The sequence below is a fragment of the Wyeomyia smithii genome, chromosome 2 (genome assembly GCF_029784165.1).
Source record: "Wyeomyia smithii strain HCP4-BCI-WySm-NY-G18 chromosome 2, ASM2978416v1, whole genome shotgun sequence".
In the NCBI taxonomy this organism is placed as follows: domain Eukaryota; kingdom Metazoa; phylum Arthropoda; class Insecta; order Diptera; family Culicidae; genus Wyeomyia; species Wyeomyia smithii.
The window spans coordinates 200,709,651-200,732,788 of NC_073695.1; the positions used below are offsets into that span (position 1 = coordinate 200,709,651).

General features: G+C 39.3%; 2 protein-coding genes across 4 annotated transcripts in view; one reads left to right on the forward strand and one right to left on the reverse strand.

Annotated features, from left to right (window-relative positions):
- The first annotated feature begins 18 nt into the window (after positions 1-18).
- Positions 19-599, forward strand: LOC129723564 (mitochondrial import inner membrane translocase subunit Tim10). The gene is made up of 2 exons (XM_055677871.1): positions 19-169; positions 233-599. The coding sequence occupies exons 1-2, from the start codon at positions 19-21 to the stop codon at positions 358-360; spliced, it is 279 nt and encodes a 92-aa protein (XP_055533846.1). The 3' UTR covers positions 361-599.
- Positions 600-888: 289 nt separating this feature from the next.
- LOC129723558 (membrane-associated guanylate kinase, WW and PDZ domain-containing protein 1) overlaps positions 889-23,138 on the reverse strand; it is a 33,684-nt gene continuing 11,434 nt past the window's right edge. For all 3 annotated transcript variants that reach the window (XM_055677860.1, XM_055677859.1, XM_055677862.1), the window contains exons 3-4: positions 4,256-6,695; positions 889-4,178 (exon numbers count right to left, since the gene is read on the reverse strand). In XM_055677860.1, the coding sequence (XP_055533835.1) occupies positions 3,624-4,178; positions 4,256-6,695 (2,995 nt within the window). In that variant the 3' untranslated portion in view covers positions 889-3,623. The remainder of the gene's footprint in view (positions 4,179-4,255; positions 6,696-23,138) is intronic.

Consider the following 23,138-nt stretch of genomic DNA (forward strand, 5'->3'; position numbering starts at 1 on the left):
TAACAGAAAAGCAGTAAAATGAATACCGCACAACTGGATGCCGCCCAGCAGGCGAAGCTTCAATTAATGCAAGAAATGGAAATTGAAATGATGTCCGATCTGTACACTCGGATGACCCAGGCATGCCACAAAAAGTGTATTCCCCCAAAATACGCCGATGCAGAGCTTGGTAATAATGTTCTTTGAATTTATATGTTTCCATTTCTAATCATCCGTTTGTTTATTGTTCTAGGAAAAGGTGAATCTGTCTGTCTCGATCGATGTGTGGCCAAATATCTGGAAATCCATGAACGAATAGGCAAAAAGTTGACCGCCATGTCTGCCCAGGACGAAGACCTTAAGAAAAAAATGGGTGTTTAGAGATCAGCTCGGATAGTGTAGGTAGTGTACAACGTAGAAAGTTAAAGGTGTTCTCGGTACAATAAAAATAGCTCTGGATGTCTGCAATCTTGGAACCGTCTTGCGGTGGGCGGCATCATGTGAAAAATAAGTGTAAAATTTCTCAAACGCTGTGACAGGTACCATAAGTTTTATTATGTATGTGGATCGCATGGCGGAGAATGTTTAATGTTTCAAAATATATTAAAAACGAATAAAAACTTCTTGTTTTGTAGAGAACAACGCCATATAGCCTTATTCTTTCTCGCGGGTTTTCGTTCATAGACCCCGTAAGAGTATAAAAAATTTAAGAGCAATCATGACCTAGACCGGTGGAGCATGTGATATTGTTACGAGATCAAAATCTAAACACATGAAAAAAAATCTGGTTACTTTTTCGGAATGCTTAAGAATCAGATTTCCTACTTCTAATTTTGTACCATTCCTCACTGGTCGTTCATGGAAAATTTCTCATTAATGATCTTACGCAAATTGTCAAACATCCGACAATTATTATTTTGATTGATTGTATTGCTTCGTGTCGTGTACGGGTTTTATAGAAGATACTACAGAATATACAGTTTTATATAGTAACTAAATGTGTCTGAATGTTCTGTATACTTTACAATCTTTCATTTAACAATAACGATGAGTTAAAGGCTAATAATTACATTATTTCGTAATTTTTTCAGACACAGGATCTTCTGCTTATGATTCTAGCAGATTTAAGTAGAGTAGAGTGCTTTAAGTAAAAAGAAAGTAAATAGTGCTATTTAGTATGTCTAAGTACGCAGCTTTGTAGAAGTTTTATAACATTACAGTCGAAAGATTGGGCTTTAAAATGCATTCAAAATCAGTTCGAGAACATCTGGAGGTGTGCATAAAAGTTTGCTTACTAATATTGACTAAATGGAGGCACTTTTATAACAACAATTCACCTATCGTCGGGTTCTATAAAATCAGCCGTTGACTGCTAAGCTCGGTTTGATATTTTCTTAGGGTCAGAACTACTAACTAGATAATACTTGTAATGTCTAACAAATCGATTCGACCATCCACGAGTCGTCCTGCAGAATATCAATAGCAAATGTTGTTTATGATTAATTTTCTACTACTGCTAAAAACATCTACTATGGAATACTACTATGCTCTTCATTCTTATACAGTTTACTTCGTTTCATCTTTTGCTTATGTATATAAATATAAAGGTAAGGCAAGATTATTCACAGTGATTTGCTTGTTGGTGAGGGTGGTTTGCATCGCCAATCAGGTTGAGATTTTACATATTTATTTCTATCACCGGTCGCGGAAGACTCTATATCTAGTGTGTGCAGTTTATTAGATATCCGACAAAATTGTCGGTTGATGAATAGGATTAAATGATATGTGTGCCTTCCTGTTTCATTCGTGTACCGTTTGTTAAAAATGTTATATTCAGTCATTTCGGCGCTGGTTTCTGTTTTGCGTTATAAATGCTACTGCTGATTGTTTCTCTCGTGGAGGGATTTTAGCGTAAGGCAGATTTGCAAACGACACTCGTTTTCGATTTGCTTTGTTTCATTGGTTTACATCGGGTTCCACTTGAAAAGAACGATTTGCTAAGCCGCAGTAAAAGCTGCTGCTAGTATTTGATGCATATAATTTGCGGTGTGTTCAGCATGCTACCAAACGAACGTACCGTCACTAATCGCCAGTACGTACCAACTATTGTTGTGTGTGATTATTGCTCGCGCGATATATGTAGTTTCTATTTATAACTGGATTATGCCCACATTTCCCACGCCCCCGTCGCACGCAGCTGGGTGCGAAGGTACAAAAAGAAACGTTGAAAAAAGCTCTCGGCTGTATGATGATGAGGTTGCGATTTGTTTTCCACCTTCCAGGCAGGTATAATAATAATTCCGCACTATGCAAGTGCTGTAACCATGAGATCTGAAGGTGGAACTGATAAAAATATAACATTTTTGTTGTTTAAGAAAACAAAATTGCAACGCAGGTGCCATCACAGCATTTGTGTATAGGATCTGTCGTTTCAAAAGTTTGAAAAATTGATAGAATGGCACGATCTAATTTTGAGGGTCGACGAATACTTTAACCAGAAAGTATTCAAAAAATAAATATTTTCAAAAATTCATTGTTATTCATGAAAAAAAAATTTTTTTTCAGCAGATGACGCTATTCCCTATGAAAATCGTTTATAATTTGAAGTTTGATACCTACTTTATTCATTTCAAAGTTTGTATGCGAAAAAAATAAAATGTGTTATTGCATGTATTATTTATTTATAGTACGAATCATTATTGCCACTATTTTGCAGTATGTTCACTTCTCCAGCTGAAACTAACTGCCGAAAGGTAATCATAGAAGTTAAATTGAAACTGTATGCAGAGTAGGCAGTGAGACTTTGCACTCGTATCCAAGTGAGTTTTAAAACTTGCTTGCACATTTATTTTCGGTTTGCACGTAAACCCTACTAACAGTGCATTACACTTGAGTTGGATTTGAGTTTGAATCCTGCATAACAACAATTGCATAAAAATCGAATTGCGATGTAATTCGCGCCGCGTCTGCTGCAACAGTTTGTTGCATTGTCCTTTGAAAGCATAAATTCGATCTAAAAACAAAACTCATCGCGTCACATTAACGCCTGCATCGTTGGATACATGGTGCACTGCATGCATTGCACGCATTTAAACTCAATCGATCAGAGTGCGCGGTGCAAAAAAACTCAAATTATCGAGAGGAAGCAGATTCAAGTTGGATTCAAATCTGGAAAAGTGTTACTCAGTTCAACTTTGCACGAGTTCATGCCATCACTGACTGTATGACTTGCGATACTAGTCTCAGAGATTTTATGAGCAATTGATGTGTATTTCTAACTACAGCATAACCCGTCATGTATACTTTCAGGGTGTTGGCTGTGTTGCCAATAAGAAAAAGGTTTTCGGCTGAACCTTTTCAAAGTACCTTTAATTTTAAAGGGAGCTTATTAGTCAATCTTATCAATACAATACGCTTACTGTACTATTGAGCTTCTGCTTTCTGCGTCCGCTTTAAGCCGACTCGAAAGCTCTCAAAAGATATGCGCTAACAGAACTATATGCGATACTTACATGATCTTAGAAGTAAATAAAAAATGCTTTGGTTCCATCAGAAAAAATAAGCGAATTTGCTAACTTCGATCATTCGTCTTCCTCCTCCTCTATCGAAACCGATTGGCGCCGAAGGATTACCTTAGTTCTCAATCAGGACATTATAGTTGGATATCGGTTCATAGATGGTCCGATGCTACCGGTGCTTGTACTTACGTACATTTCGTTACCACTCGAATTTGACACATTGGAGGCGGGAATGGCGGTAGAAGTCAACCCACCAGTCGTCTGGACCAATGATGCTCCCGTCGGGGTGTCCATCGGGCGGGGGCAACCGATAGTGAGCTGTACCTGTAATCCGGACTCCTTTATCAGGTTTACCACATCCCCGTGACTCATACCAGATATGTCGATCGAATTGACTGCAACTATACGGTCGCCGATTTTCAGTTCTCCGCAGCGTTCAGCTGGGCTACCCGGTATGAGGTCTCCAATCGATGATCCATGGTATTGACCGGCGGAGGAAATTATCACGAATCCAAATCCTTCATTTTCGCTGCGTGACACCAAAACATTGTATGGGTAACGAGAATTCGGCGTCGGTGGCGGTGGTTTCAGCGGCTTTCTTCGTCGTAGAATCATAGTGACCTGACCACGTAGACCAGCTTCACCCATCAATTGCACGGCCCGATGATGAGAGGCATTCTCCTAAGAATTTGTAGAAAACATAAAAGTGAAACCCGAACTACCGAGCAACTTATTTGAACTGACATTAACCAACTTACCACATTGACTCCATTAATGCTTAGGATCTCGTCACCGGAGGCAATCCTCGTGTCTTTATCCGCGGCACCGCCTGGCACGATGTGCCCTACGGTAACTTGAGATCCCTCTTCCGTTCCACCGACAATACGAAAACCGAATCCGAGCGCCTGTCGATCCAGAATAACTTCGGTTAGTGCATAATCATCCATGGGAACCGGAGCTGGATACATGGCCGCTCCACTATACAACTGCGGAGAGTGTTGGTTTCCACCAACGGCAGCTCGCCAGTTATTAGTAGTATAGAAGTGCTGATCGAATGGCACAGGTGCTTGTTGCTGGTGCTGTGGGGGCAGTGGAATAGGTGCCTTATGATGATGGTAGAGATTATCGAACTGATGGTGCTGCTGAGGCAACGGTTGCTGCTGCTGATGAAGCAATCTTTTTCTGTCCATCAAATATTCGTTCAGTCGTTTGCCAATATTATCACTCATTTGTGGTGGTAATTGATACGGAAGCTGATGTTGCTGCGGATGCTGCATATGGCTATGATTATTCCCATAGGAACGGTTAAAAGTTTGTTGCTGATACATTTGCTGATGGTGATGTTGCTGCTGGCGCTGATAGTCCTGGCAATCGTAACAGAAACAACTCTCATGATGGTAGGTTGGCTGAAGTGGAATCGTATTGGGTCCATAACCGACATGATTTGCCGACATAGGTGGCACTGGTGGAGGAGGAACTAGAGGAGGTGAATACAGGTGATTGTAATTGTTATGATTGTAATTTGGCTGATGTTGCAGGTGTTCTCCTGGACCTCCTCCGTATTGAGGTTGATGGTTGTGGTAGATGGTGTCTGCAGCGCTATTGTTTGAGCTATTAATTGTAAGCTCTCCCAATCTTTCGGTGAGATTAGAATGCTTAGCCGATTGATACTGATCGTCATTGTTGAACGAATCAATATCGTTTGCTATGGAGTCATTATCATGCACACTGTTGTTTGATTTAAGGTTCAAATTCGGATCCATTTTTGTATCTCCTGTGTTTTTGTTAACGTCAAGTTCAATTTCTTCAGTACTCAAGTCGGATAATGGCAGGGAAGGAGTTTTGGCTCTGGCTCTTGTATCGACCAAGGGTGTTTTCGGCCTGGTAGGTAGAACCTCCTTTGTCTGAGTACTGTACAGATCAGCAGTCGGTGTTTTACTTCTGAATAAACTATTAGCACCAATACCGTAACCATCTTTTTTAAGCAAACCGCTACCGAACTTTGCCATTTCAATGCTTTTTCTTAATTTGTTCGTCATTTTACTGCTGGCCACCAGCAACGCTGACGGTCCTCGCTGAACTTTCAGCGTAGTTTCGATGTTCTTGGGACAATCTTTCAACACTTGCACAACTTCGTTGTGAGACATATCTTTAACAGGAATAGAATTAATGCTCAGCAAAATATCACCTTCCTGAAGATTTTTACAACATTGTCGATCAAGAATTTTTTTCACCCTTTGCCCGTACGAGCTATCCGTAATCGTAAATCCAAACCCGGTATCACTTTTAACTATATTAATGTGAAGAATTTCTGGTATTTCGAAGCTGCCCTCTTTGCTCTTATAGTGCTGCTGATAAGAATGAGTGTCAGTGAAGTAAACATCCCCGCCATTCGCTGTGGCAACACCGGATTGAATTTTTGCAATCGGGTTCTTGTGCTGTATGTCGCCCAGATCCATAAAACCGCCAGTTTCCAGAAACTTTAAATCCGACTCAGTCATCGCTCCATTATTGAGACCATCCACAGCAATGGTAGTCACCACCTCCGTATTTGGATCGTTCGGATCGAACGGTAGTGGATAACCGCGGCAAACGTCTAGATGAACCTCTTCCCCCGGCAGGATAGATTGAAAGATATTCACCATCTCGTGGTGCGTAAATCCTAGCACACAAATATCATTCACATAAACCAACACATCACCTGTTTTCAATTTTCCATCGATCCATGCAGGTCCATTCGGAACGATCGATTTAATTTGGAGAAACTCCTCCACATTATCATCTCCACCAACAATCGTGAATCCCAAACCACGAGTCGATTTAACGAGCGTCGTCATCAGTCGTTCGCCTCTCAGATTCGCAGGATTCTTCGTGAAGTGGTTTGGCCGTCCCATTCCCCCAGTATCATCGTGACTGCTGCCTCCTTCACCATTTTGTCCACTATAATTGCTCATAGCAGAACCTGGTCCCATGCCAGTACTTCCACTGCCAGCCCGTTCACTCAGTCGCTTTGCTTGTAGAACTGGATTTTCATACTGTGTTTTGCGATTGACGTGATCAATATAGTAGGTACCGTAATGGGGATCACAGATTTTCTCCCAGCCGTACGGCAGCTCATCATCTTGGCAATCTTCGAGGGATTTTTTTTGGAACTTGGACAATCTTGGATCGAGCCAGTGCGATGTGCCGGTGTTATGACTGGAAATAAATAAAAAGTGGAAGAGCAAAAGTCAGGAATTTAGTTTGCAAATAGATACCATACTATTCTTTTAAATAATGCAAATATTTAGATAAAAATAATCTTATCTCAAAACAGACATACAAGCCGTTGAGAGCAAAAGTGGTACATGTATTGCCATTGAGTAAATTTTTCAGGAGACGCAATTATTGTAAACACTCGAATAGTAAATTATTTTGAACATTTTTCACAACAAAACTGCACTAAGTCATTGAGGGTCTGAAAACACGGTGCATGAAAACAAAACAAAGTTTGGATGAAAAATTTGCACAAACTTGAATGCAAAAACATGAACCACTTTTGCTCCATGGAAAAAATAAAGACAATAGCCTGAAATATTTAATACCAATTATTTTGTGAACTCGTTATCCGAGTTCTTCGGCTTTTTTTTTCAAACCACTCTTTGGCGGTCAATCAGAAGTAAGATGTTTTTTTGCCGGGGAATAAATTAAGGTGGTCACCAAGTAACCTTCCGCAAAACCTGCAGTTACTGTATAAGTGACCCCGGTTATATCGAAACAGAAAAATGTTATTTTAACCAAAATATGGTCCAAAATGACCACCAGGTGTGACCAAAAGTGGTGCCAGAGCTTCCCAGTTATCTTGAAATCACTTTTATTTCTTCTACTAGCAAAAAAAATAATGGTTTGATCGAAGTATGGTCCAAGGTTGCCCATTGGAACGTGAAAGACTTAAATTTTCAAAAATGATATTAACGGGTTTTGTTTTTTTTTAACTACAGAACTAACTAGAAAGTAAATAATCTTTTGATCGAAGCAAGGTCTAGGGTGCCCACCAGATGGTTTACCGGAAGATCCGGAACTACCGTAAGAAAGGTCAATTTACAGAACTGTTTCTAGAGCTTACCATTTTTTTTGTTGAATCCGCTCCTTTGTGGTGTAATGTAAATGCGCTACGTATCGTCACAGAGTTACGTAACGTTACAGCGTTACACAACGTAACATCATTACATACCGTCAGAGTGCTGGATAACATCACAGACATATACTTTCAGTCATAAAACAATGGGAATATTTTCGAAAATGGTCCTTATTTACGGTAATTCCGGATCTTTCGATGGGTCGTTTGTTGACCACTCTAAAAACATATTTCGCTCAAAAAATAATTTCTTTTAGTTGACCATTTGTAAGTGAATTCGAAAAAAGAAAAGCTGCCCTTTTCTACGGTAGTTACGGATCCTCTGAAGGAACACGTGGAGTGCATCGTAAACTATATTTCGGTCGAAGACCATTGGCCTCTAAACTAATAACCCGAAAATAATTAGGAGAAAACCGGGAGCTTCTCGGCCACTTCTAAAAATGGATCCGGAGAGATCCAGTCTACCAAAAGCTGAAATTGGGTCCAGTGTGTAGTCATGTGTCTACCCAATAACTTTCCCAGAGACACCAAGGAGGTGATCTAAAAACGGGAAAAATCTCATCCGTTACAAAGTATACACAGATACACTAGCGCCACGTCGTGAAAAAAATTCCTTACAAATAGATTTTCATCTAAAAATAATGAATCACTTGAACAGCTTTGCTGAAGACATGAATGTTTTGTGTCCTAAGATTATCAAGCTATAATGCATCCATCATTCTAAGACTGGACATGTATCACTTTTGCTCTCAACGCAACGGGGAATGATTATTTTCGTGCTTTCTTTTACTAAAACAACTGGCAGAAAGAAACCAAGTCAAGTTATATCTAAAATAAATTGGTCAGTCAGATGACGAAATTTGACGCCTCCCAATCCCAATGAAGTAATACATTTGGTCCAAATCTTACAAAAAACTTGGTTCAAATCTTACAAAAAAGGTAAGTTACCGAAAATTGTCTTTGTTTATATAAGTGATCAAATCGCGGTTCTCTCTTGGATAAAACAATATCACACGCTTAGCCTAGGAGGTAATAGCGGTCTCGATCAACTAGATTAGTTGAGAGAATTCGTTATCGATATTGTTTTTTTTTTTGGACACATTTGGCATGTGAAGGATAAGTACAACGATACAGCGTGCCCCAGTGCTGAGTAGAGGAAATTTCCAGCTCGAAAAGATACTCGACTTGATGGGGAATCGAACCCGATATCACAACCGTGTGAGAAAGCTAACCGACCGACATCGCTAACCACAGAGCCACGGGGTATTATTGCGTGATCGCCATCAGCCCTCTATTTTGTATGGAGAAGGCGTTAAAATATATGATTCTGCAATGATTTTTTTTTCGGTTTCTCATATTCCTAATAAGTAGATACTGGGTAATAATAGATTTTCACCAGATCTCCTCCCTTTCAAATAATTTACGTTTTTGTCGGTGATTAGGAGGTGGGCTTTCAACATTCTTTATTTGTGTAGTTTTTTTTATCGTATGCTTCTTCAAAGTAAGGAGACCATTGGATATTACTTGAGAAAGGTACATATTCGCATTTTTATGAATGAATTTCCGCGGTAATTTTGAGACCAGTATGCCCGTGTATAAGAATTAACTTTGCAATATTGCTGTTTGGGTCAGTTGTATAAGATATACACTAACCGTCATAAGTTTTGAATCGCTTTACTGAGTATTGCAACACCCAGTTTGAATATTGCAACACCTCCCGAAAAGTTTAGCATCACTTAGAATAGGCGGATATCTCGTGTTTTTGACAACCTAGGAAGTTGCCTCTAATCCGAAATTGAAGGATTTGACTACCACAGGGGACATTTCGTATTACTTTACCCTGCAAGCTGGAGACCGAACACGCAACGCCGTCGGCTTACATGCAAGCCGAGTGGTTCTGACTTCAGTACATGGTTTGAGATAGCGCGTGTAAGCCCCATCCAACGAGCAGACACCCAAAAATTACACACGAAATCAGGCTCTGGTGGTTGCCGAAGTTGTCGAAATCGTCGAAGTCGTATTTCAATTAGAACACTAGGTGTTTTTGATTTGTGTTGACACTGAATTGTAATGGAAATAGCCTCAATGGAATAGTTCGGAACACATATGCGCCGTTATACTGTGTTTCAACGTGCTTGATCACAGCTCACAGTCGCGATATCGTCAATTTTCCCCATAGTAAAACGGGTTGTGTATGTTGCTGATCAAACTGTCAACATACCAACACAGTCGCATGCTATATTTTATAACCTCCTCAAATGAAAGCACTTCTTTAGAAAAAACACACACACAAGCTTACGTATTGTGTTTGGTAATCAAATTGTCAACATTCAAATTGGTTTCACTTCGTCACGTGTAAACAATCAGTGTAAATGATATTATTATTGAGCTAAACTAAATTTGAAACGCTCAAAACTACATGCACAATAGCGCTGCGTTGCGGCTGAATTCCGCACTATACTATCCGCCAATTACAAGCCCTTGAGTAACTTTGCTGAAAATCGCAACTCTCTAAATGGTGGGATTATTGAGCTAAATAGCGTTCAAAACACTCAAAACTTCATGCACACTAGCGCTGCGTTGTGGCTGAATTCTGAACTAAACTCTCCTCCAATCATAATCCCTTGACCTCCTGAGCAACTTTGCTGAAGACCATAACTCTCTAGGTTTTTAGAATCAAGAGATAGAGTTACATTGACCTGCCCATATCAAGTGATGCTAAACTTTTTGGGGTGTTGCAGTATTCGAACTGGGTGTTGCAATACTCAGTAAAGCGATTCCAAACTTATGACGGGTAGTGTATATGGTTGTTTTAATGTCTTAGAAGATAGTTCAAAATCATGAAAAATGTTTTTCCAATTTATCAAAAAATGTAGAACGCTAACAGCACAAAATCATAACTTCGCGGTTCTAATAAAAATTTAAATAAAAACAAACTTGGAAAGATTTTCAGTTATTCATGGTGAGCTGAATGGAACCAATTCTAATTGATAAATTAATACCACAGGTTAACAACTTTACCTTGATTTCTTTTCAATTCATCCCCAGAACTTCATACATTTATGTAAATAAATTTCCAACAGTAATAATGAAGCTTTGAAGGATCAAAAAGGATAGCTATGTTTTCTTTTTTTGCTTAGAAAAAAACTTGCTCAAATTGTTTTGGTTATAAAGAAGCTTTTTAACATTGATACATGAAATCATCGCTAGAAAAATTTTTAAGCAGAAAATACCTATCCCCAGAAAACCATTAGAGATACTTGGAAAGTCCCGTCCTGACTTTTAAGTACAACTATCTTATAAAACAATGTATTGTTTATGTAGACTAAAATAGTAATATGTAACCCTAAAATGCGCAAGGCAATTTTAAAACAACATTGCGAATAACGTTTCAAAATAAATGCATTTTAATGGTTTAAGGAATATAATTCATTAGATCAGTTTTTTACGCGAGCAGTCGAATTCAGATGTTGCAGATGAGCATTAGTACCTATTACACATCGGTACACCAAGAGAGATGGTCGGGTTTGATATTTTTTAAACCCGGACCCGACCCGAACCCCAATTTTTTTTCGGTTAAAACGCAAACCCGGAATTGTAAAACCCTATCAGAGATTTTTAGGGGTCAATTTTTTCACTAATTTAAGCCTGAACCAACGCTTTGAACCTCACAGAGAAGCAGCTTAATAAATTAATAAAAAATATAAGCAGCTTCATAAATTAATTTAATTTAAAAGCTTCGAATATTCAATGGTTTGTTGATAATTTAGTAGGGTGGTTTACCGGTAAAACAAAAACCGGTAAAACCGGTAAAACCGATATTTTTTCCAATACCGAAATACCGGTATTGGAGAGGCGAAAAACCCGGTATTTCCGGTATTTTTCTTAAAATTAAAAAAATTATTGTCACAATATTCATAAATCATTGTTAGGTCGGCGTTACAAATCACATGACGGCGTATATAAAAAATATATTTAGACAGAAGCAACATTGAATTTAAATTTACTCTAACCTATTTATCAATTTTTGTTTCCATCTTGTTTGTTCTGCTTGGATTCAGATGATTTATTTGTGTGTATCGATAATATGTTAAAAAACTTCATATCAATAAAGCAAGACATTTATTTTTTAAGTAGAACAGCTAATCTCTTTACACACTCATACTCACAGAGGCAACACGTGGATTTTGAACCTAATAGTTCAACAACAAATTCTGAAAAACATAGTTTGGGGCAGCAATCACAATCTTGTCTGCGAAAAAACGTATATCATTATTCGTTTTGTGCTATTTTAAAGTAAAACTAAAAAAATAATACATAAATATAAATTTGGATTGGGGATTTATTTTTTGTTTGGCGTCTCCGTGTGCATTGCACAGGTTGCACCTAATTATAAACATGTTGCTCCTGCTACAGCGCGTTTACAGGATGAAAGAATCAATCAATAAAGTATTTCGTCCTAAGAATTACTGCTCCTTATTCTTGAGAAAGTGAAATATAAATAGCTGTAGCATGGTCAAAGCTTCGTCGCCCAAACTGCAGCGAATTTCATTAGCAATAATCCTAGCTGTGCTTGATCACAGCTCACAGTCGCGATATCGTCAATTTTCCCCATAGTAAAACGGGTTGTGTATGTTGCTGATCAAACTGTCAACATACCAACACAGTCGCATGCTATATTTTATAACCTCCTCAAATGAAAGCACTTCTTTAGAAAAAACACACACACAAGCTTACGTATTGTGTTTGGTAATCAAATTGTCAACATTCAAATTGGTTTCACTTCGTCACGTGTAAACAATCGGTGTAAATGATATTATTATTGAGCTAAACTAAATTTGAAACGCTCAAAACTACATGCACAATAGCGCTGCGTTGCGGCTGAATTCCGCACTATACTATCCGCCAGTTACAAGCCCTTGAGTAACTTTGCTGAAAATCGCAACTCTCTAAATGGTGGGATTATTGAGCTAAATAGCGTTCAAAACACTCAAAACTTCATGCACACTAGCGCTGCGTTGTGGCTGAATTCCGAACTAAACTCTCCTCCAATCATAATCCCTTGACCTCCTGAGCAACTTTGCTGAAGACCATAACTCTCTAGGTTTTTAGAATCAAGAGATAGAGTTACATTGACCTGCCCATATCAAGTGATGCTAAACTTTTTGGGGTGTTGCAGTATTCGAACTGGGTGTTGCAATACTCAGTAAAGCGATTCCAAACTTATGACGGGTAGTGTATATGGTTGTTTTAATGTCTTAGAAGATAGTTCAAAATCATGAAAAATGTTTTTCCAATTTATCAAAAAATGTAGAACGCTAACAGCACAAAATCATAACTTCGCGGTTCTAATAAAAATTTGAATAAAAACAAACTTGGAAAGATTTTCAGTTATTCATGGTGAGCTGAATGAAACCAATTCTAATTGATAAATTAATACCACAGGTTAACAACTTTACCTTGATTTCTTTTCAATTCATCCCCAGAACTTCATACATTTATGTAAATAAATTTCCAACAGTAATAATGAAGCTTTGAAGGATCAAAAAGGATAGCTATGTTTTCTTTTTTTGCTTAGAAAAAAACTTGCTCAAATTGTTTTGGTTATAAAGAAGCTTTTTAACATTGATACATGAAATCATCGCTAGAAAAATTTTTAAGCAGAAAATACCTATCCCCAGAAAACCATTAGAGATACTTGGAAAGTCCCGTCCTGACTTTTAAGTACAACTATCTTATAAAACAATCTATTGTTTATGTAGACTAAAATAGTAATATGTAACCCTAAAATGCGCAAGGCAATTTTAAAACAACATTGCGAATAACGTTTCAAAATAAATGCATTTTAATGGTTTAAGGAATATAATTCATTAGATCAGTTTTTTACGCGAGCAGTCGAATTCAGATGTTGCAGATGAGCATTAGTACCTATTACACATCGGTACACCAAGAGAGATGGTCGGGTTTGATATTTTTTAAACCCGGACCCGACCCGAACCCCAATTTTTTTTCGGTTAAAACGCAAACCCGGAATTGTAAAACCCTATCAGAGATTTTTAGGGGTCAATTTTTTCACTAATTTAAGCCTGAACCAACGCTTTGAACCTCACAGAGAAGCAGCTTAATAAATTAATAAAAAATATAAGCAGCTTTATAAATTAATTTAATTTAAAAGCTTCGAATATTCAATGGTTTGTTGATAATTTAGTAGGGTGGTTTACCGGTAAAACAAAAACCGGTAAAACCGGTAAAACCGATATTTTTTCCAATACCGAAATACCGGTATTGGAGAGGCGAAAAACCCGGTATTTCCGGTATTTTTCTTAAAATTAAAAAAATTATTGTCACAATATTCATAAATCATTGTTAGGTCGGCGTTACAAATCACATGACGGCGTATATAAACAATATATTTAGACAGAAGCAACATTGAATTTAAATTTACTCTAACCTATTTATCAATTTTTGTTTCCTTCTTGTTTGTTCTGCTTGGATTCAGATGATTTATTTGTGTGTATCGATAATATGTTAAAAAACTTCATATCAATAAAGCAAGACATTTATTTTTTAAGTAGAACAGCTAATCTCTTTACACACTCATACTCACAGAGGCAACACGTGGATTTTGAACCTAATAGTTCAACAACAAATTCTGAAAAACATAGTTTGGGGCAGCAATCACAATCTTGTCTGCGAAAAAACGTATATCATTATTCGTTTTGTGCTATTTAAAAGTAAAACTAAAAAAATAATACATAAATATAAATTTGGATTGGGGATTTATTTTTTGTTTGGCGTCTCCGTGTGCATTGCACAGGTTGCACCTAATTATAAACATGTTGCTCCTGCTACAGCGCGTTTACAGGATGAAAGAATCAATCAATAAAGTATTTCGTCCTAAGAATTACTGCTCCTTATTCTTGAGAAAGTGAAATATAAATAGCTGTAGCATGGTCAAAGCTTCGTCGCCCAAACTGCAGCGAATTTCATTAGCAATAATTCTAGCTGAGGAGAATGCTTTTTTTTGTAAGATTTGGACCACTGCGACCATTATTTTGATCTTTTGTGGTATACCTGTTCTTTAGTCTAGGTACTCGTGGCAGACATATCACTATTGATGGAAGTGAGGAAAATGCTTTCTCAGGTTCAACTAAATTTGGAAGAACAGTTTAAAGAGCATCAAACAGAAAAATAGGGAAGTATTTACCTTCGATTCCTTCGGATTCGTAGAATGTAAATTCTTGCCTGATCGTCATTTCATTTTCTACTTCATTCATTTACTCTTCTCAACAATTTCAATAGTTGTTCCTCTAAGAATTTCAAATTTATTCATTAATTTGAAACTAAGTTTTGCGATGTGAAAGAAATTTGAAATAAAAATCTGCGTGTTTTTTACTAATATGAGTTTCGAAATTATGTTCTTCGTTATCATATCACTGGATTCATTCATTAAAGTTTTCCAAACACTAATAAATTTATCCAGTGTTGTATCTGGATCGTATAACATCACAAGAAATCAAAACAAGTGGTCCAAATCTTACAGAAAAAAAACTGGGTCGTAATGAAGCATAGGTACTCATAAATGCAAAAACATAATTATGCAGCGACACATCCATAGATGTGACCTAAAACGCTAGGCAATAAATAAATTTCAAATCCAAATTTCTGTATATGTTTAATTATTTTTCAGTTTTTTTTTTCAAATAGTACAGAGAGAATGACTTGCGTTTTTTCGCGGACATGATTGTCATTATTTCCCCAAACTATCATTTTCAGAATTTTGTAGTTGAACTAGTAGTTTTATAGACCACGAGTCGCCCCTGGTTTGTATTAGTCAGAAAAAAATAAAAATACCGGTTTTTTACCGGGTTTACCGGTTTTTATTTTTATGAATACCGAAATACCGGTTTGTCGAAAAGTCGGTAATACCGACCACCCTCTAATTTAGTTAATAGCACGAACCAGGATCAGTTTTTGCATAGTGCGAATCACGATCAATCACCCTAGTTACAAGTATGATTATGATCCTATCAACACAACTATGCTACAGAACACCTTTACCAAGATTGTTGTTACTCATTTCAGCAATAACGGAATGTTGCTAAAGGAACACCCCCAACATGACAAACTTCATAAGATACATCCAGCTTTCAAACCTCTTATAGAAAGTTTCGGTAGAATACCAATGGAACAGAAGCTATCCATGGACGAGCAAATGTATGCAATGAAAATGACAAAGCAATATTTACCTAATGAGCCACATGAATGGGATTTAAGTTGTATCCTTTGCTGATACGAAGCTGATTCTAATCGTGCCGTATTTTGTACCTCGACAATTTCTACACTTCACTTCCTCTGGTAACACACCTAGCAAAGCAAGACATTTATTTTCTCGGAACAGTGAGGATTAACAGATTGAAAATTATGGAGCTACCAGATAAAAAGGAGATAATGAAGAAGAACAATCCTAGAGGATTTTACAAGAAGTGCCTTGCAACTGTAAATCACCATCATTGCAATGGTTTAGAAAAACAAGAAACCCGTCAACTTGATGTCCATATCAGGGATGTTACGGATGTGATTTTTCAGACATCTGCAGATGCGGATATGTGATTACGGATGCAGATGTTGATGCGGATGTCAATTTTCATGCGGATGTTCCGCATTCGCGGATGCGGATATCCGCAGCATCCCTTGTGTTATATTTTGCTTTTTTCACATAACCATGCCCCTCCCCAGTGCAAAAATTATTTGGGCGAGCAGTAAATACACCAAGGAAAATTTTTCCGCAATATTTTATGAAGCGATATTTTTTTTCGATATCCGCATGGTATGATGCGGATGCGGATATGTGATTACGGATGCAGATGTTGATACGGATGTCAATTTTCATGCGGATGTTCCGCATTTGCGGATGCGGATATCCGTTACATCCCTAGTCCATATATGTTGGAGCGGAGCCAGTCAGTAGGGGTAAACAGGGTAAGACCACCCACCGTAATTTTACTACCAAGTTATATAATAATTGAAAAATTTCTTTAACGTGTCTGTTACAGGATAATTACATAACATTTTGCACCCCTTTCTTTTTTGATAGTGCGCGAACGGTCACAGTAATAATCAAAAACAACCTTTCAGCTGGCAACCAGTCGAAGCGCTATTGTTTTGCAGCAACGGGACTCAAGGTTTTTCTGTCTAAAAATCTATTGTTTTGTTTGTGAATTTTGACTACATTTTCGGTGGAATACGAAATTGTTCCACTGGGGGTAAAGCTGCCCACTATACATGGGGTAAAACCGCCACGTATACAACTGTTTGTTGTTTTACTTCAAGACCCAAATGCCTCGACACTACAAAGGGAACATTTACAGGATCAGTAAAGCAATTTCAAGCCACATAAGACATCGATGTTAATCGACCATTTTCGATTTGGTTGAAGCTCTACTAGTACCGTCAGCCGGGGTGAGATTGTGCCAAAAAAGGACACGTTTTTGTTCCTTAGGCTACTGTCATACTGAGGCGTCAAACGAAGCGAAGCGTTGAGCGTTTGAGAAGCGGAATAAACAGAAGCGTTGGGTGAAGCTTCCTATGACATACTGGAGCGAGCGTCGCAAATGCGTTGTGTTGTCATATTCCTAGATTCCAGTAGCGGTTTTGTTTGAAGGAAATATTAATTCGTCCAATGAAGATTTTTTTACTTCTTCAAGCACGGAAAACTACGTTTTAGTAAACATAGAGATTTTTTCATGAAATAAAATAATATTACTGAAGTGAGTTGCGCTACAGACGTAGTAAAAAATATAAGAAATTATTCTGAATTTTAAACCCGTTGACCCCGAGCAACGTTCAACTAGTTTATAATATCTGTTAGGATTTCAATAACCCATGTGAGCACAGCTAGTTACTCAGCGGCTTGCATTTTCGCGACCAAAGAAGTTCAGCATGCTAAATTTCTGGCCATTCAAATCAAAACTCAACAATATCAATCAATAATATCAGTGCTATTTTCCCGACGACCTGAAAATTTTTCCCGATAGTATTTTCTATCCTACTTTTTTTCTTTTTTAAAATTTAAGACCAAAATAAAGCAAATATTAAGTACCTGGCGATATCAGGTTTAGTCTGAACATGGACTTACTGCACAACCCTCTTCTAAACATTTTAACATTTTCTAAACGAAAATGTATTTTATTTGCTTTTTTCAATTACCAAACCAAAACAAAGCAAATATAAAGCACCTGGCGATAAAAGATTTAGTCTGAATATGGTATTACCGCGTACATATACTTGCGTCAAAACACTACTCGTTCTGTTTCGCCGCCTCTATCGACGCGTCTTTGCCGCTCCAGTATGACCGGTTTGAGCGTTTCATATAGACGTTCGAAGAAGTAGCTCGGACGCTTCTTGCTTCGCTTCATTTGACGCCTCAGTATGTCAGTAGCCTTAGCTTGTAATGCACACATTTAGGCAATGAGTTTGATCCCAATCACGTCAATACACACTTAAATGTTAAGTTAACGACTGCCGCAAATATGGTCAAATTACAATGAACTATAATTTTGCTAAAATTGAATGAACTTTGGCCTAATCTCACCCCTTCTATGGGGTGAGATTGTGCCAAAGGCAAAAATTTGAATTTAATACCTGTTTAATGAACAGTAGTGTATCTACGAATAATTCACATGAATAACATAATACAACAGTAAGTATAGGGACGACCATAAACAACATGGACTATTAAGGGGCTGTAGGGGGTTGACAAGAAATTACATTTCATATGAATTATAGAAAAATGTATGACTGGATCAAATCAATATCTTGAGTCATTCCGAGTTGTGCTCTCGTAGTGTTCGGTCGCAATTTTATTTCGATCTCGATAGTGCCGACCAGTTATTCGCCTTAAAGGTCACCGTGCATTGTATTGCGTGTGCACTGCTGCTCGTTGCCGTCGTCGCTGTTGAAGACAGCAAAAACAAGGAAGAAAAAGTTAACAATAGCCCGTGTGTTGTGTCGCTACTTGGAGAAATCCAGTACCCGGCGCACGGCTGCTTGGCTGTATTGGTGCTGCTGTGTGGCTGGAGCGGCTGCAGCTTTTGCTACCGGACTCTTGTGTGAAGGACTGGAGATTGGCATCGCCCGTGCGCAGATTGCGGTGGAGAACGGCTGCAGAAGATAAGTAGTTTTTTTTTCTTGGTTTTTTTCTACAATTTTATTTGTTGATTGGCATTTTCCGTGTGTGGCTTACGCGTCCAACATGGACGACGAACGCGGGGATAAAAACCCGCTCGTTCTACCGCCTAGCCCTCCCGGATACAAAGTTCCAAGGGTTAAAAATGGAGCCCCGCAGGAAGCTACCCATCGGCTTAAGCAGTATCCGGAGGGCAAAGCTGGTATTGGGGCTGTATTTTTCCGGCCGAAAGTGAAAGCATTAAACACAATGCAAATCTGTAAAGATCTGGCACGGTTTACAGCCGTGACTGAAATTACCAAAGTACGCCCGAATAAGCTGCGTGTTTTGGTGTCCTCAAGCAAGCGAACGAGATTGCTGCTTGTGAGCTCTTCACGCGGGAGTATCACGTGTACATTCCAGCTCGCGTAGTTGAGATTGACGGTGTGGTCAGCGAATCGAGTCTGACTGTCGAGGACCTGTCGAAGGCTGGAAAAGGCCTTTTCAAGGATTCTAGCCTTGAACCTGCCAAGATACTTGAATGTTTTCAGTATCGCTCGACAAGGGTGTAAAAACTTACACCCCATCAGACTCTTTTCGCGTGACTTTCGCCGGGTCTGCTCTGCCGAGCTATGTGCTCGTGGATAAGGTACGTCTACCCGTGCGCTTGTTTCTACCGCGGGTAATGAATTGCCTCAAGTGCAAACAGTTGGGCCATACGGCCTCTCACTGTGGCAATAAAGCACGTTGTGGCAAGTGCGGAGAGCAACATGCGGATGACGCCTGTAATAAGGGTGCTGGAAAGTGTCTTTATTGTGGGCAGACTCCGCATGAGCTATCTGCATGTCCCGCGTACAAACAGCGCCAAGAAAAGATCAAGCGGTCTCTGAAAGAGCGCTCTAAGCGCACTTTCGCAGAAATGCTCGAAGAGGCCGCTGCCACCAAACTGGTTTCCCCGAATCTTTTTGAGGTCTTGTCATCCGATGAGTCTGATTCTGACTATTCAGTTGGGGAACCTTCTTTTGTTGAACCCGGGAAGTCTAGGAAGAGGAAAAACCTTTCTTCCCCTAGACTTCCTAGGAAAGGACAAAGAAGGTCTCCATCTGAAGTGATACTAAGAAACAAAAAAGTGCTGTAGAAAATCCGAAGCAAACTCCTCCGGGATTGGCAAAATTGAATTCAAGTAAGGAGTTTCCGGCACTTCCAGAAACATCAAAAAACCCAACTGTTCCTTATTTTTCGTCCAAGATTCAGCCAGAATCTGGACTGCTGAAGTGATATTGTAGATATTGTGGACTGGGTTTTCGAAAATTTTAACATAACTGATCCTCTTAAAAGTCTTCTGCTGGCATTTCTACCAACAGTTGAACGTTTTTGAAGCAGTTGACTGCTAAATGGCCCCTCCTTGCAGCGATCGTATCATTCGATGGCTAATTCATCGGCTAAGATGAAGGATTCTTTCTCTATTTTACAGTGGAATTGTAGAAGTATCATCCCCAAAATTGATTCATTTAAAGTTTTGATTAGTAAGCATAAATGCGATGCATATTCCCTCTGTGAAACTTGGCTCACTTCAAATGTAGATATTAGCTTCCATGATTTTAATATAATTCGCCTCGACCGAGACACCCCTTACGGAGGAGTACTTCTAGGGATTAAGAAGTGCTATTCTTTCTATCGTATTAACCTCCCCACGGTCCCAGGCGTCGAAGCTGTCGCATGTCAAATGACAATACAAGGTAAAGAGCTTTGTATTGCCTTAATATATATTCCTCCCAGAGCACAGGTTGGGCAACTGCTGCTCTTTGATTTAATAGAACTTCTTCCCTCGCCACGTTTGATTTTGGAAGATTTTAACTCTCACGGCGTGGCTTGGGGTTCCCCTTCTAATGATAACCGTTCCTCTTTGATCTATAACCTCTGCGACGACTTCGACATGACAATATTAAACAACAGGGATATGACACGCGTTCCGAAACCTCCAGCGCGCCCCAGTGCTTTAGATTTATCTTTATGTTCAACATCGCTACGGTTGGATTGCATATGGAAGGTAGTCCTTGATCCCCACGGTAGCGATCATTTGCCTATTCAAGTTTCAATTGATAATGGTTCAACTCGCACGCGATCAGTTGATTTTCCGTATGACCTCACACGGAATGTCGATTGGAAGTTTTACGAGGAAATGATTTCAGAAGCTGTCGAGTCGATTCAACATCACCCACCACTTGAAGAACACAACCTCCTCGCGGGCTTGATTCTCGACGCCGCGTTGCGAGCCCAAACGAAGAAATATCCCGGCGTGACGATCAAAGAACGGCCTCCCACTCCGTGGTGGGACAAAGAGTGCTCCGATGTCTACACGGAAAAATCCGACGCGTTTAAGGCCTTCTTTCGGGTGAAACGTCAACCCGACGGCTTTAAGCGGTATTTGGAGCTTGAGACCAAGTTTAAAAGCTTGGCTAAAGCAAAGAAACGCGGATATTGGCGTCGGTTCGTAAACGAGACGTCGAGGGAGACATCAATTAGCACTCTTTGGAACACAGCCCGAAGAATGCGAAATCGCGTAACGGTCATCGAAAGCGAGGAGTCTTCAAGTCGGTGGATATTTGAATTTGCCAGGAAAGTATGTCCGGACTCTGTTCCTGCGCAAAACTTTGTTCGCGATACGTCTCCGGGCCACGACGCGATAGAATCACCTTTCACGATGGCAGAATTTTCAGTTGCCCCCCTGCCCTGTAACAATAACGCGCATGGGTTAGATAAAATCAAATTCAACTTGTTGAAGAATCTACCCGGCAATGCCAAGAGGCGCTTGAGCGCTCCAAAAATCGGGAAACCAGCTTCTGATCACAACTCTTATAGGCCGATTGCAATGCTATCCTGTATCCGGAAATTGATGGAGAAAATGATACTCCGTCGTTTAGACCATTGGGTCGAATCAAACGGTCTACTATCAGATACTCAATTTGGCTTCCGCCGTGCCAAAGGAACGAATGATTGTCTTGCGTTGCTTTCTACAGATATTCAGCTAGCCTATGCTCACAAAGAACAAATGGCATCTGTGTTCTAGGACATTAAGGGGGCTTTTGATTCCGTTTCTATTGACATTCTTTCGGGCAAACTTCACCGACAGGGATTTTCACCAATTTTGAACAATTTTTTGCATAATTTGTTGTCCGAAAAGCATATGCATTTTACGCATGGCGATTTGGCAACGTTTCGTATTAGCTACATGGGTCTTCCCCAGGGCTCATGCTTGAGCCCCCTTCTTTACAATTTTTATGTGAATGACATTGACGCATGTCTGGCAAATTTATGCACGATAAGACAACTTGCAGATGACAGCGTGGTCTCTGTTACAGGAGCCAAAGCTGCTGATTTGCAAGGACCATTGCAAGATACCTTGGACAATTTGTCTGCTTGGGCTATACAGCTAGGTATCGAATTCTCACCGGAGAAGACTGAGACAATAATTTTTTCTAGGGAGCGCGAGCCTGCTCAGCTCCACTTACAGTTAATGAGTAAAACGATTTCTCAGATTTTGGTATATAAATATCTTGGTGTCTGGTTCGATTCAAAAGGCACCTGGGGATGTCACGTTCGGTATTTGATGAAAAAATGTCAACAGCGAGTGAATTTTCTCCGGACAATTACTGGATCATGGTGGGGCGCCCACCCAGGAGACCTTATAAGGCTTTACCAAACAACGATGTTGTCGGTGCTTGAGTACGGGTGTTTCTGCTTCCGCTCCGCTGCAAACACCCATTTACTCAAGCTGGAACGATTGCAGTATCGTTGTTTGCGTATTGCCTTAGGTTGCATGCATTCGACCCATACGATGAGTTTGGAAGTTATGGCGGGCGTTCCCTCTTTAAAAGACCGCTTTTGGGATCTGACTTCTCGTGTTCTTATCAAATGTGAGGTTTTGAACCCCTTTGTAATCGAAAATTTCGATAGGCTAGTTGAACTTAATTCTCAAACCCGTTTCATGACTGTGTATTTCAATCACTTGTCTCAAAGTATAAATCCTTCCTCATACACCTCCAATCGTGTCAACTTGTTAGATACTTCTGTTTCTACTGTGTTTTTCGATACATCCATCATGGAAGAAACTCGTGGAATCCGGGATCATTACGCGTGCAGCAGATATAAAAAAATATTATGTTATAAAATATTTTATAACAAATTTAAAAACATCAACTGCGACAATGCGTTTTATACTGATGGATCACTTCTCAACGGGTCCACTGACTTCGGTATCTTCAACAATAATTTAACCGCCTCCTACAAGCTCGATAATCCTGCTTCTGTTTACGTCGCAGAATTGGCTGCAATTCAGTATACCTTAGGGATTATT